This window comes from Nannospalax galili, unplaced genomic scaffold (assembly GCF_000622305.1).
Source record: "Nannospalax galili isolate Female #2095 unplaced genomic scaffold, S.galili_v1.0 scaffold113, whole genome shotgun sequence".
Lineage (NCBI taxonomy): Eukaryota > Metazoa > Chordata > Mammalia > Rodentia > Spalacidae > Nannospalax > Nannospalax galili.
The window spans coordinates 4,782,563-4,797,977 of NW_008335444.1; the positions used below are offsets into that span (position 1 = coordinate 4,782,563).

Sequence of the window (15,415 nt, forward strand, 5' to 3'; positions counted from 1 at the left end):
GCTATTTCCTTGCTTTTTTCCTACACCCCCCCATCCCCCGGCTTCCTTCCCGGTGTTTCTTTCCCCTGCGCCCTCCGCTGTCCCCCCTTGCTCCCTCCCCTTCCTCTCCCCTTCTTCCGCGGTTTCTTCCGTCCTTTCTCTCCCCCTCCTCCTCGCCGCCTCCCTTCCCGGCGCTCCCGCCCCCTCCCCCGCCCGTTGCCCGCAGACGCGCGGATAGTCCATGCGCTCCTCGCCGGCAGAATGCTGAGCAGCAGCGTCAAGAGCGTGCAGCCCGAGGTGGAGCTGAGCCTCGGCGGCGACGAGGGCGCGGACGAGCCGAGGGGAGCCGGCAGGAAGGCGGCCGCGGCGGACGGCCGCGGCATGCTGCCCAAGCGCGCCAAGGCGGCAGGCGGCGGCGGCAGTATGGCCAAGGCCAGCGCAGCGGAGCTGAAGGTCTTCAAGTCTGGCAGCGTGGACAGCCGTGTCCCCGGAGGGCCGCCGGCCTCTAACCTGCGCAAGCAGAAGTCGCTCACCAACCTCTCGTTCCTCACCGACTCCGAGAAAAAGCTGCAGCTCTATGAGCCCGAGTGGAGCGATGATATGGCCAAGGCGCCCAAGGGTTTGGGCAAGATGGGGCCCAAGGGCCGCGAGGCTCCACTGATGTCCAAGACGCTGTCCAAGTCCGAGCATTCGCTCTTCCAGCCCAAAGGCGGCCCGGCCAGCGGCGCCAAGACCCCACTGGCCCCCCTAGCGCCCAGCCTGGGCAAACCCAGCCGGATCCCGCGCGGACCCTACGCGGAGGTCAAGCCTCTCAGCAAAGCGCCTGAGGCTGCGGTGAGCGACGACGGCAAGTCGGATGATGAGCTGCTCTCCAGCAAGGCCAAGGCGCAGAAGAGCTCGGGTACCGTGCCCTCCGCCAAGGGCCAGGAGGAACGGGCCTTCCTCAAGGTGGACCCCGAGCTCGTGGTGACTGTGCTGGGCGACCTGGAGCAGCTGCTCTTCAGCCAGATGCTGGGTAAGTCCTGCCGCCCCGCCCCACCCCGCCCCTGGCTCTCCTAGCCAGCTGCAGGGAGAGGTGGGAAAAGCAAAGCTTCCTCTCTTTCCCCCTCTGCGGAAGGTTCTACTGGGCACTGGTCAGGTTGAGGGGAATTACTGCCCAGATATGTAGAGCTGGCCTACCTCCAGCTGTGTCTGGCTAAAGTGTGCCTTAAAGATGTTACTGGGTGGGAGCCTGGGCTTTGCTTGGCCTACCGGAGGTGAGGCCGGACAATGAGGGGGTCTTAGGTTCTTAGAAACAAAGCCATTGAATTTTGAGGTCCAGGGTCTTAATACGGCAAACTGGTAGAGACATCAGCTAAGGAGTGGTTTGCGTTGGGTAAGACAGCATCCAGTATTGCTAGGGTAGCACTGGTGAGAGTTCAGGTCTACAGCACAGATGTGGGGAGAGCAGATGTGAGGGCCAGTTGGCCCTGGAGCAGAACTGAGGCTTCACTTCCTCTGTGGATCCCGGGTGGGAGCTCGAGTCGGATTTCCCGGGTGTGGGGGACCTGGCAAAGGGAAGTGTCTGGGGCCATGGGGGCGGGCGGGCAGCCAGCTGCGTGCATCTGGATGCTCGTCCTTTCCCTCAGCCCCGGCTCTTTCGCAATCCCCCACCCCCTAGATCTTTTAAGGAAAGGTCTGGGGCTTTTGCGCAGAGACTCCCGAGAAGCCTTTGCCCTTTGGCTAATGGAAGCCAAGCAGGCGGGAAGGGAGGAACAAAGCTTGCTCGGTGGAGGAAGCCGGAGAGCTGCTCCATTGTTCTCAGAGCCTGAACAGTCCGAGCCAAAAATCCGGAGCCGGCCTGGGAACCGTGCTTGATTTCCCTAGAACCCCTGTCCTCAGGGGTAGATGGAGGATGTGTGGGGACAAGATTGTGTGTCTTGAAAGCCCGCACGGTCCGAGCAGAGGCAGCGAGAGAACCGGCGGCAAGCCGCCTTGACTGCACCGACTTGTTGCAGTGGTTGGGATGTGGTTGCTCCGGTGCCCGCGCCCAGGGACCCCAGCTTCCTGGGTACCTTGCAGACTGCCCGCCGGGCTGGGGGCTGGGAAGGGGCGTGTCGAGCGTGTGTGAAGGGGCGGGGCCGAGCAGAGGATGGCGGTCAGAGTGACCAGCAGGGTGGAGGTAAATGGGAGCACTGGCCTGGCACCTGGAGAAGGCTGAAGGAGACCTGTTTTGCTGCGTGCTGGTAGTCTTCCTGAGACCTCTCCACCTCCGGTGTGGGTCCCAGAAGAGGGTCTAGTGCAGGGGCAAGGATTCCGCCTATCTGACACAGATGGGTTTTGCAGTGGCAATTAAGAGACTGGACAAGGGCAAAAGGGGAAAAGTAGCCTCATCCCTCCAGAGCCCCCCTGAAAGCCACCTTGGCAGTGAAAAGGAGGGATGGGGTGTAGTGTTCAGAAGTGATGGGCATAAGGGCTACTCTATGCTCAATGCCTGTAAGAGGCTTTGCCCTCAAGGAGCTTGCAATCCAATGCAGTTAGACAGACAATAAAGGAAACATAAAATAATGTCAGGCACCAAGGAAGTCTGTGAGAAAATAGGGACTGGACTATGCCCTAGAAAGGGACTGAGAAAGCCAGCTGTATGCCTCTGTAAGGAGGTGGTCACTGAACTGTGACTGAGACATGATGATGTGACTGAGACCTTAGATGAACATATCCTGAGGGCTGAGAGTACTGAGGGAGAAAGGGCCTTCTTGTACCTTGGGCAGGGACCAGTAGAGGGCACAGCCCTGTTTTCAAGGTCAACCTGTTTTCCTCTGTTTGGAGTGACTTAGCTAATTTGGCCCTCCCCAGTCAAGGCATTTCTCACACTGCCTATCAAAGATCACTTAGTTGCTTCTCAAGAGGGGTCACCACAGAAACCAACAGATGGTCCTGGAGTTGACTAGGGGCAGTAGAGCAAAGCTGAGCTATGGTCCCTTATTCCTGCTCTGGAGTTGTTCTCTCCCCAAGCACACTTCCATAAGACTACTCAACTATAGTGTGAGAAGGGAACCTTTCCTTCGCCTAGCTGGGGAGACGCAAGGAAGGCCAAAAGGCAAGGGCTTGTCGCCTGAGCTGAAGTAGCAGGGAGAATGAATTTCCTCCTGAACCCTCAGTCACAGCTCTTCCTGGAGACCTGAAAAGAGATAAAGAGGGGCCTGATAAAGGTGGTATCTGCTGGGGATAGGCCACCAGAGCTGTCCTGATAACCTTACCTAGGGATAGAGAACTTTACTTTCAGGTGGAGGAAAGGGGGTGTGACATCTGCAGAACTTACTCTCGTGCTTCCAGCTCAGAATTCAAGGTAGGGTGATGTCCAAGCCCTAGAACACTGTCTGGTAGAAGATGGTGAAGAGGCAGCTGGTGACTCTAGGCCAAGTCTTTCTCCTGTGTGAAGACAAGGTAGAGGGTACACGGGCCTGGTGGCAGGGGAACAGTAGAGCTGATTGACATCCCAGGACCTATACAGGTATGCCCAGTGTCAGGACAAGCTGTTGGTGGAGAACTGGATTGCCTCTGGGGAGAATGCAGTCATATCTCCCTGGTACCATCTCGACCCCTACACTTGCAAAGACCCAGCTTCTGAGGCGAGGGTAGGAAGGTGGGGCAGCCCCAAATAAGAACCGTTCTGGAATAAAGGGAAGAAGTGAAACCTGGTCATCCCTTTGCCAAAACTCAGCTGGGACCCAGATGATCTTTGTCCCTTCCCTAACCTTGGAAGCTGCCAAGTTACTAGGGTCCCACAGGGAGCCCTGGAAGCTTAGACGCCTGAAGGTGGGTCCCAGGGGAAATAGGCCAAGTCCAGGACCCTAGCATGACAGTCCATACCAGACATTTTTGATCCTGGAAGAAAGCCACCAGGCCCAGGTCTGGGCTAAACAGAAAGGTATTCCTGAATTCCTTGTCCAGAAGTATTAAGTTCTGGTTTCTCCTTTGGGGCTCATTTTCCCCACATATGAGTGTAAGAGACCCTCCCATAACTTATCCTTTAAGGGAAGAGGAGGTGATTAGACCTTGAAGAGTGGCTTAAAGACAGCTATATTAACATAGAGCAGTTAAATACTACAGCAACATCCAAAAATCATACTTCTTCATCAGTCCTAGGCCTAAAGATTTCAAGCAGAAAAAGTCTGCTAACTCTCCCAAACATTCAACTTTCCTCCCCATTCAGTCCTCCAGGAAAAAGCAAGTAGAACAGTTAAGACTGCCCAAGGTCCGGATGTGAAAGAACCCAGGATTTTGGAGTTCCTAGTCCCACTTCCTCAGAGAAGGTATCTGGCAACTATGGAGAGGTTACCATGACAACAGTTAGGCTCTCAGAAGCTCAGGCCAAATAGAATTGAGGAAGAAAGGCAGGAAGCTATCCATTTCTAAGGCACTGGGTTGCTGTGGGGCTTTGGGGGCTGGGGATTGCTTCAGTACATTTACTCTGGATGCTCTAAGTACTGGAGGAAGAACTGTCTTTACAAGTACTGTTCCCCCATTTTATTCAATACCTTGGTAGAGGTAGAGATACTATGAATTTTACAGAGAACCGCTGCCCAGAGCAGACAAGTGTATGTGCAGCCTCACCCAGCATCAGAGGCTCTACCCAGAGCCATGTCTGGTGCTTCCCAGGGCTCCCTGAGGGCTAGAAGGAGAGTGTACAGAGTGCACCCTCCTTTCTGCTCTTCCCTGGACAGCAGTAGTTGGGCCAGAGGGAACCTGTGGAATTACAGGCTGAAGGGGTTGTAGCAGTATGCAAGTTCTGCAGTTGAATGTGGCTCATGCAGAACAGGAGCTGGCACAGAACCCTGGAGTGCAAAGCTTCCTGCCTTCTCCTGAGGAGACCATTTCTTTCTCTGTCATGTTCAAGATATTTTCATCTAAGGCCAAACTTTGAGCCTCTACCAAAAGAGTGGACAAGCGATCAGAGATCCTGTTCCCCTGTTCTGGTCAATGCCTTGGCCTGACTGCTGCGGCTAATGCTGGTCTCCTTATAAGACAACCTGGGTTCTGCTTCTCAGAGTGACACACAGTTGGATGAGTAGGTCTTAGGGTAAGCCCTCTACTTTGGGGAGAAGGTTCAAGTGGAACTGAAATGCCCAGAGCTTCTCTGGTTCTCCAAAGCATGCCCCAGGATGATGCTCTTCCCATTATTAACTGGCTCCAAGCCCAGACCAGAGGCCTTTCTGAACCTAAGTTTAATTTGTCTAAGCCACCTGGGACCTGGGGATGGGGGTGGGGGTGTTTCCCGACACTTTCCTCTTGTTCCACCCCTCTCCACCTTCTACTACCTAATCTACTTGGAGCTGTAACCTGCCACCTCCTACCTGCCCCTCACCCCAGGCTGTCCACACCAGTTTTCCTTCCTCTGCTAACCTCAGACTTGCCATTCCCTGAAGCTCTCGTCATATACTCATTTCCAGACCTCCAGCCTCTGACCCGAGGGCTGATGGTACAAGGGTCTTCCTGGAGCTCAAGGAAGAGCTGGTCCCACACTGACTGGAACCAGTGGGGTCCCCAGGGCCCACAGCTACAGTTCAGCGCCCTGCTGCTGAGCTGCCTATGCAGCACACTGCAGTATCTCCCTGGACAGGCAGCAACAGCAAAATCCCCTCTCTGCACTCCACCTCCCACAGCCTTCCCTGGGGTTTCATAGAACCAAAGAGTGGAAATTGTCTAGATGAGCCACCCACTGAAAGCTGAAATTAATCCCTCTGTGGTATCCTAGGCAGGTGGGTGTTCTGTTTACACACTCCCTGTAACAGAGGACTCACTACCTTATTTTCCTGGAAAGCACTTATTATCGGAAAGATCTTTTTTCTGTTGAGCCAAGATTCCGTCTTTTGAGAATTTCTGCCGTGGTCCATATTTACTCTTTGGATCCCTACAGATGAAGCTACTAGCCTGCCTTTCACAGGGGTAGAGACCTACTCAAGCTTCGGCTCATTTTCCTCACTTTGTTTTCTCTTTTTCATCTTTCTTACTTTTGTCTTTTTTGTTTTAAAGCAGGACCTCATGGGGGAGGAATCTAACCAGTTCAGTTGGTTCCTAGGCCAGGAGTCCAGCTTCCACCCGGATCGTATACCTACCTCTTTATAATGTCTGCATCTTAAAATGACTCCCTGCCCAGGGCCTGCAGCACCTGGCTATAGTTTTTCCTGTCTTGGAGAAGCTGTTCCTGGCAAAGCTGTTCCCTCTGCCTGAATCCCTGTGCTAGCCAGCCAGCCAGAGGGGAAATGGGCGCCACCTGTTTCTCATTTGCTCTGGCTGACCTCCCCCACACCCTGTTTGGATTACCCAGATGTGTTTGATGTCCAGGGAGCCTGCAGCGTTCCTTCTCTTGCATAGAAAGGGCCAAGGGGCCAGGCCCAGCTGACTGCCCTATGTGGGCAGGCAACCTCCAATAGGAGTCCATAGAATCCCTCACCTTGAGGCAGATACCTTCCCCCTACATTGCTGTTTCTGGAGCTGGGGAGGCAGGACACCTGAACTTCCCTGGTTCAGCTCACTTTGTTCAATAAAGCCAGGTCTCTGCTTCCTTCTGACCAGCAGACATCAGGGTATAGTCTGGGAAGATACCCCAAGAACACTACATCTTCCCATTGGAAGTGGAGGCAGGAATAGAGTTGGGCTGGGAGTGTCGCTATTTGATGTGAGCTCAACACTGCATGCCTGGGATAAGTGGGGTTCCTGGGGTACTTGCCTTCTTGATTATGCCTCCCACCTAAGATTTTATGTCTCTGGCATGTAAGATACAAAGTGCTGAGGTAGAAAGTTCCCACTGGGGGCAAGTAATTAGGACCTGCTGGGGTTCTGCATTCCTCTGCCTGGCCTAGTGCAGGGGGAAGGGGAGGCAGGGACCATGGCTGTTCTGTAGGCTCCAGGCTCTTGCTGTCAACACCACTGTACATCTTGTGTTTGACACTCAGTTCTTCTACTCAGCTCTAGCCAAACCTCAGCAAAGCAGGGCAGGGACCATGCCTTGCCTGGGCTACCCTGGAATCTATTTTAGACATCTCAATGATACATTGCAGGACCACTGGACGGGGAAGTTTCTCCGCAGTCTTCTAATTTCTGGGTGGCAGCTCTTGCACAGTGCTTCTCATGGCACTGCTGTGTGCCTATGACTTCGGATGTGGGCACCAAGAACAAGGGCAGTTCCAAGCCCTTTAACTATGACCACCCCCATTTCCTGTCCCTGTGGAACCCCAGAACTGCCTGAGGGTTAACCATTTGGGTGTTACCACTGGGTCTAGTATGGTCTAGGCGTTCAACTTCCACATATTTCTGTAGAGAGCCAGCATTATAAACTGTGACACTGAGATGACTAGTAAGACAACAAATGCTCAGAACATGGGAAGAACATGGGAAACATTGGCTTAATAGGTTGTGTGGCACACAGCATAAATGCCTAGAATTTGGGTGAGGTTTCGAGTCACGGTATAAGCTCAGGGTTTGCAATGGGTGGTGTGTGTTTCTGGGGATCAGTACACATTGAGGCTTGTAAACTCACTGGCTTCCAGAGCATATGAATGCACTGAAGGTGCATTTACATGTGTGTATATGTAATTACACAAGAGCTGAACCTTTTAAGAGTCTGAAATGTGACCACGGTAGAACAACTTCCCCCAAACAGACCCCCAGGCAGAGACTGCAGAGTTCAGACACCTGGCTTCTTTCCCAGACAAGTACTTTAAGTTCTGGTTACCCATCAGACTCTGAAGACACAGGCTTTTTTGCCCTTGGTGACCCACTAAACAGGCTCTTCCCTTTTGGGAAAGCTGGCAGACAGGAGGCCCTGTCTTCTCTCTGCAACGTCTCTAAGGTGTCATGGGGCATTGGACCTCAACATTCCCACACTGGGGAACTGCTTCCTAGGAACCCTGGTATCTGATTCTTCCAAGACAGAAGAAAAGAAGAGCTCAAGAATATATGCTCTAGTAATAATAACATTTACTAATTGCTTGGTATCTGAGAGGTGTTGTTTTTATATCTCATGCATCATAAATTTCTTGATACTTACAAGTGAAGAAACTGAGGCATTGAAAAATAGGTAATCCACCAAAAGCTAATAAAGCTAATGAGCACCTGGGCTGGAATTTGGCCTTAACCTCTAGGATATACTCCTTCCTGGAGCCTCAATATGTATTATTATTTTAATATATATATATATATATATATATATAAAATTCCACTTAATTCAAGACAACTTGTTAAGTAGTTAATGAGGGCAAACCAGTGTGTACCTGAGATTGAGGATTTGGCAGGCTTACTAGCTTGACAGGTGGGATGCGGAGGGGTCCTGTCTGGCTGGAGGAGAGGCAGGAGAGGAGATGAAACAGGCTGAAGGGAATGAGTATGCTGGGACTCCAGGCTCTGGGCAGACAATTGAATGAATGAACCAGAGCCCGGATATTAAGGCAATTTTGGACTAGAGGCTAGAATTCTTCTCTCCTGTCCTTTATCGTCTCTTCTCCGTCTCCTTTCCCTCTCTCCCTCTCCCTTTTCTCTTTTCTTTCTTTCTTTCTTTCTTTCTTTCTTTCTTTCTTTCTTTCTTTCTTTCTTTCTTTCTTTCTTCTCTCTTTCTTTTTTTTTTTTTTGAAACAAGGTCTCAAGTAACTCAAGCTAGCCTCAAATTCCATATGTAATTGAGGATGAACCTTGAACTCCTGATCCTCCTGCCTCTGCCTCCCAAGTCCTGGGATTATATGCATGTACCCACTACATCTACTGACATTTTCACTTATATCTAATTTTGGAACAGGTATAAGTGGCATGGAAGCTAAATTACTTGGTCAATCCAGGAAGCCATCCTAAAAGAGAAAGAGTGAGAAGTTAGGGAATCATAGCCAGGCATGGTTGGCAGAGGCCTATAATCCCAGCTAAGGCAGGAGGATTGTGAGTTCAAGACCAGCCTTGATAGTTTAATAAGGCTCTGTCTCAAAAAGAGGGCTGGGAATGTAGCTCAATGGTAGAGCACTTGCCTAACATACATTACACCTGTGGTCAGTCCAGCACCACCAAAAAAAAAAAAAAAAGAAAAAAGAAAGCTAATCCCAGTCTTGGTGTAAGAAGAGAAGGCACTCTAGTCATCCAGCTTTGTTTGAATGAGGATAGGACAGCACTTGGAATGGCTGGAGCCCTCAGAGCAGATGGTCCTTCTGGGAATAAAGGCTCGGACTACCCAGGGGTCAGAAGGCCTATAGGGAGTCGGGGTACATGCTATTTTAGACTCAAGCCTTCATCTTTCTTTCCCCCAGTACTGAGGATGAAGCCCAGGGCCTTAAGTGTGTTAGCACTTGCTCCACCACAGCCACATCCTCAACCGGCTTTGTCTCTGTTTCCTTGGGATGCCTCTAAGCTGTTCCAGTTGCCCTACTTGGATGTTTCCATGTGATTCTCTTGTTGTAGGAGCCAGGGCATTTTGTCATAGAGGATTTTGCCATGGAGTCTAACTGTCCCCAAGAGGTATTGTTTTAGAGTTCAGGAGTTGCCACAGGAGGGTAGGTACTGCCCTACTATCTTAGTGCTTCCATAGGGCCTTGATGATGACATAGCATCCAGGCATTGCTGCAGTACTCACCTCCTGACTTCACTGTCACCCTGCCCTGCTGCAGCACTTGGGGAAGAGAGCAGCCACAGCAAGGATGGCAGTTGTGCCCATCTGAGGTATCAGGTGGCCATGCCATGGTGCTGCTCCCTCTGCCATGGTGGATGCCAGTAAACACGAGGCAGTGGTCTCTTCAGCTTTAAGGGCGGGTCCTATGCTTCCTGATACAGCCCAGCCGGAAAGGTTTTCTTGTTGCTCAGCAGGCAGTGTGGAGAAGCTGCTGTGCTCCTCCTGTTGCCATCATCAAGGGACATGCTGAGCTTTCAGGGGCATCAGGGTCAAATCTCCAGGTAAAGAAACCAGCTTTGTACTCTATGCCTTTCAAGTCCCTGAGCCTAGCCTGTAGCTTTAGGGCCACTAAGAGCCTGGCTGCAGAGTTTGGGGTCTCTAGAAGAAAGCATTCAACTCCAAAATGCTAATCAAGGCCATACAGTATGCAAAGGTCAGATACCTTCATCCTAAGGCCCTTTGAAGAATCACTTAACACTCAGGTAGCAAGGACAACTGAAGTTTATTGAGCACTGTTTACTGGCTATGCTTCACATTTTGTCCAGTTAAACTCATCTCATCACTATAATGAGATGTGATTCAAGGGTTATGTACAAAATATTTAACAACTCCGGCAGGCTACAGAGCTGGAGGAGCCCAGGGCTTCCTGTTACACCAGATAGTTTGTGGTTGCTAGACTGTGGAGATTCCAGAGCCAAGGACCCAGGTGGCCAAGGTGGCAGGGGGACACAGGATGACTCAAAGAAGCATTTACTGACTTAATATAAAGAGTGCTCTGTGGTATTTATCAACCAGGATCATGTACCCCATAACCCCACAAGATTTAGATATGTGAGAACTCATGGGTGCCTGATGTTCATTCAGCATGTGGCAAGTTCATGATGAAGCTAAGGTTCAAACCAGGCTTGATTCACGCTCCTACAGTTAGCTACAAGGCTCAACTACCTCTTGCATGACAAGTAGCAAGTCTGCTCCCTTGCCCTCTCCATATACTAGAACTCTTGGGCTCAGTCTTGCCAGTCTTGAGAATATAACTCTAGAAGAATGGTTTCCCCTGTAACCCTTTCAAGCATTCTTCAGTGCCAGCTACTTGCCAGGGGTCCAGTTTCCCAGGGTGCTCACTGTACATAGTGGAAAGCAGATCCACAGAAAGGTATTTCTTTTTTTAATTTTTTTTTATTTTTATGTGTATGTGTGTATTGCTTGCATGTAGGTAAGTGCACCCATGTCATGCAATGCCTGTGGAAGACAGAAGAGGCTGTCGGATTCCCTGGAACTGGAGTTACGGGCAGTTGTAAGCTATGTGGGTGCTGGGATTCAAACCTGGGTCTTTTGCAGGAACAGCCTGTGTTCTTAACCGCTGAGCCATCTCTCCAGCCCCACAGAGAGGTATTTCAACAGAGTCGTAGTTGGAGCTGACAGAGCAGACCCCAGGAGCTGCAGGAGGGCTATCACAAAGGAGAATCACAGGTGGACCTGAATGAAGAGGGCTGAGGGGGCTTAGATGATCAGAAAGTTGCTCCTCTTTGCCCTTCTGTCCTCTCTAACTGCATCCTTGGATAAGGAACTTACCTGCCAGAGCCTCAGCCTCCTTGTTGGTAAAACAGAACAGAGATCGGACTCCCTAGTTCCCAGATCTGGAGGACTTAGAGAAGGAACTGCACGGGAAAAGGCTGTACAGAGGCTCTCATGTGGCTGGTGCTGTAGACTTCAGCCCCACCTGTATCTTGGGGCACAGCTTCCTCTTACTCTCCCTGCCCACTCCTCCCTCTTCCCCACCGCTCACTTCTAGATTAGATTTCCCATAGTGCTGCATCAGGGGGTGATGTTAGCTCCATGGAAGGTCTGAGACTTATGATAATATCTATAATCTATTATGTATTACGCACGAAACAGTGTTCTGAGCACTTTGCATGCATTAGTTCAGTTGCCCTAACAACAGAATTAGGTACTGGTTTTGCTCCCATTTACCAAAGGGAGAGACTGTTAGGTCCGCCTCAAGCACCTGCCTCCATAGTCACTATGCTACAGGCTTCAGCCATGGAGAAAGCTGGCTTTGTAGCGTCTCCCAGGCATGGTAAATCTTCCTGGGCATCTGTCTGGATCCTGTCATTTTAAACAGGCTGCATCCACTCAAGGTTTTCTGTAAGCATTTGGTGTTTCTGGGAGCCTGGCTGGTCCCCTATACCTCCTTGTGTACCAACTACTAGGCTCAGAACATTTTGTGTGATCTGTGACTGGGGGTATACTTTCATACCATCTGCATGTCCAACCTGGATCCTGGTGGTCCACAAGTGCCGTTGTGTCTTCTATAGGGGACAGATGTACACCAAGACTCTGAATCTACCCTTGACCTAGAACCCTGTGTGTCTCTGGGATCCTGGCTTTGAAAGGACATCAGCTTTGAAGGCCTGCAGATGCAAATTCAGATCACCTCAAATGCTGACTATGGACTGGGACTAAAGCTGGCATTTGGGGGCCATTGTGAGGATTAACTAGAAGAGGAAGTATAGAGCTCGTGGCATACCATAGGCAATCGATAATTAGTTCCTTTCTCACCTCCCCTGCAGGCCTGGAGTTGTTTTGTCCTTCCTCATTCTAACCACTGTGGCTCTTTAGACACCAGTGGTGACCAGCCATCCCAAGGGACTCCATTCATAATTTGACTCTAGTCATTGAGCCTATTCAGTTCAGCTCAGACTTTTACATCTGTATTTTGAAGCCCACTGGAGCCAGCTTGAAAAAAAGGAGTAGTTTGTTACAGGACACAGCATCTCCAGAACAGGACAGGAGCATGGGGGAATCAAGCAGGTTTCAGGGGAAATGGAGCTAATGCCCCCAAGCATCTTCACCTGGTCAGCAGTCTGGCCCTCTTTCCCCTGTTCTGTTCTATACATCTGATTCATCTCCTCTTGTACCACTGGCTAACCAGTGTTTGAGGTCCATGTGGCAGAGTATGGAAGCCCACTGTTTGTCCAAGTGTTGGGCTGATTTACCCAGGGGAGGTGAGAGGAGGTTCTGACTGACCTATCACAAGGAAAGAGAGGAAGTTGGTTTTTTCAATGGTTTTTAAGATTACAGGTCAGTCCAGTGGTTGTTTTAACTGTGATGAACGTAAAATATCAGAAACAGTATGAAAAAAATGGACAGAACATGAGCTTTGGGGAATTGTTGAAGGATAACCTTGTCTTCATTCAAGTTCATTATCCATTTCTATCCCTTAGCCCAGGATCTAGGTTCCATCTAGATCAGGGTGAAACTGCTGATATCTATATTTCTGGGTAGGGATGGGGACTCAAGCCTGATATGTGAATTTGGTCTGTCTTTCCATTGGCCACCAACCTCTCGTGATCGTCATAGGTTCCTCCTAGGACTGAGCCATGAAACCTACCCCTGTGACTTGTTACCACACAATTGGGAGGACATCTGTGGACGAGGCCAGGATAACCTAGCTCCTCCTCTTCACTCATAGGTTAGGTGGATGGACATGGGACTTACTTCTTATTTCCCATAAGCATAGACCTGGAACCCAGTTGTTGGGCCATAGGGGGAGGAAAGAAGGGCCTTGCTTTAGGAGATGGAATGTCCAATGACAGGAAATTTACCCCAAAGGAAGCAGTCCTGCTTCTGAACTGGTAGAACCTCCAGACAAAGAGTAGATTGCTGCCATTTTCCCATACCCTGCAGAGGTTGGGTTTTCCCTGTATTTGTGGACCACAACTTTAAAGTTCTCAGCTTCTCAACTCGAGCAGTCAGCAGCAGTCTAAGTCACTGCCCTTATTCGCTTGGGGTCCTCAGGAATAGGACACATAATGTAGTGACCAAATGCATAGAGCCTGGGGTCAGACAGATTTGAGTTCAAATCCTTGTTCTGTATTAACTAGCTTTGAAATCCTGGGAGAATTAAGCTCTCTGAGCTTTAACTTCTGTTAATGGCTTAAGTAATGTCTAAATCATAGGGGCTTGGGATACGGTTCAGTGGTAGAGCTTGTAGGTAGTGTGCACAAGACCCTGAGTTCAGTCACCAACAAAAACAAGACAAAAACCCAGTTCACAGGATTACTGCAATGATCGAATGAGACAGTAGACATAATGCTGTGAGTACAGTACCTAGCACATTGAAAAGCACCCAGTTTGTGATAGTTTTGTGTTGGTACTTCCTTGTTATCTACTATGGGCTCCATGTGGGGGTGCAGAGGAAGGAGCCACAACCCCTATTTTTAGGGAGCCTCTAGTCTGAGGCAGAGACATAGGCTTGGTCCTCTGGTGCTCCCTAATCTGATGGGGAGATCCAGCCCTATACTCAGGTATCCTAGTCAAATGGGGAAGGGGAACACAGATCTGGTCTCAAGGAGCTCTTGTTCTGCTAGGAGACACACAGCCTCTGCACTCAGCAGCCTCCAGCCTGTCTGTGTGCACCCTTTCTCCTGAGCCCTAGATGCCCTCAACCTCCCGCTTTGCCATCAGTCTGCTAGCCTGCTACTAATCCCTTCTCTCTTGTGTCCGAGCCACCATCATCTGAATGCTTCTGCTTCCCCGTGCGGTACCCTCATGTCCATGTCCACCAGATGATTTGTTCCTCAGGCTCCACCTGTGTGTGCCGGCCTTGTGTTCAGGAGTCTCTCAGGATGCTAGCTGGTCCTAGATGCTGCCCAGACTGCACACACAGAAAAGAGACATGCCGGTGTGCGTTCTACCTGTGTTAGATCTGCTTTTGATAGAACAGCACCAGCATCCACCCACCAGTGGTTCTTCTTTCTCAATCTTCTCCTTATTCCCTGTCTTCCCTAGCCCGCTCCCTTTGCTGTGCTCAGGGAAACCTGCTTTAGCTCTCCTCAGTGGCCTTCCCTTACTTGCATTCTCCTCACCTCATTTCTGGAGAGAATACTGCAGTTTGCCCATGCACAGCCCACTGTTGTTTTAGCTCCAACCTTGTCGATGTCTGGCACTCTTTGTTAGAAGTCCTGCTATTCACTAGAAGGTGGTAGGGTTTGGGAGCCCAGCTCTCTCAGCTCTAGCACCTGCTCATCTGACCTCATCCAAATGAGCCTTACCCATGCTTTCACCCAGAGTTCTCTGCTCCTTCCTCTGCACATGAGTTCAGGGAATCAAAACAGATAACCATCGTAGTAAGTGATTGGGAAGCAGAAAAGGAAAGCTACACATTTAAATCTCAGAGTACTTCAAGACAGGTGTGCTGTGCTGGAATCTGGGTGAGGCCCATCTTCTGTCTCTGTCTCAACATTCATAAGCACTAGCACTGGTCGGACGTCGTCACCAGATGCAGAGCCGTCTTAAGAAAATCTCCTTTCTCTCCTTGTCTCTGTCTCTCTGGAGGGCCAATGGCAAGAGCTCGGATGAGCCAGCAGAGGTCTGTCCTGAGGACATCTGGTTACCATCGCTTCTCCCGTGGCTGAGACTAGAGGTAAGGTGAGCCCAGGGTGCTCAGAACCCTCAGCTTTTCTGCAGTCACGTTGGAGAATCTCATTGGAGAAGCCAGTGTTGCCTCTGCCTCTGCCTCTTGCCCATCCCAGGCTGACTCCACCTGCTCCTGCTTAGAGTTTCGGCTACCTGCATCACACATACGCTAATTTCTCCATTATCTGGGTTGGTGTAAAAGTGAAAAACAAAACAAAAAACATCCATTCCATCTGTCTGGAATTATTCTTCTTGAGAATTGAGGATGCAGCTTCCTTTTCTGATTTCTAGACACTCTTGTTTGTGTTATATTTTTATTTATTTATTTATTTATTTATTTATTTATTTATTACTAGCATGCACATACCATGGTGCAATGTGGAATTTATT

The 15,415-nt window shown here is 50.2% G+C and overlaps 1 protein-coding gene across 8 annotated transcripts in view; it reads left to right on the top strand.

Annotated features, from left to right (window-relative positions):
• Positions 1–15,415, top strand: part of Nav1 (neuron navigator 1) — a 273,468-nt gene that overhangs the window by 105,488 nt on the left and 152,565 nt on the right. For 7 of the 8 annotated variants that reach the window (XM_029562161.1, XM_029562163.1, XM_029562164.1 and 4 more), the window contains one exon: positions 206–994. The exons of the other annotated variant lie outside the window; for it this stretch is intronic. In XM_029562161.1, coding sequence (XP_029418021.1) covers positions 206–994 — 789 coding nt within the window. The remainder of the gene's footprint in view (positions 1–205; positions 995–15,415) is intronic. 8 annotated transcript variants of the gene reach the window in all.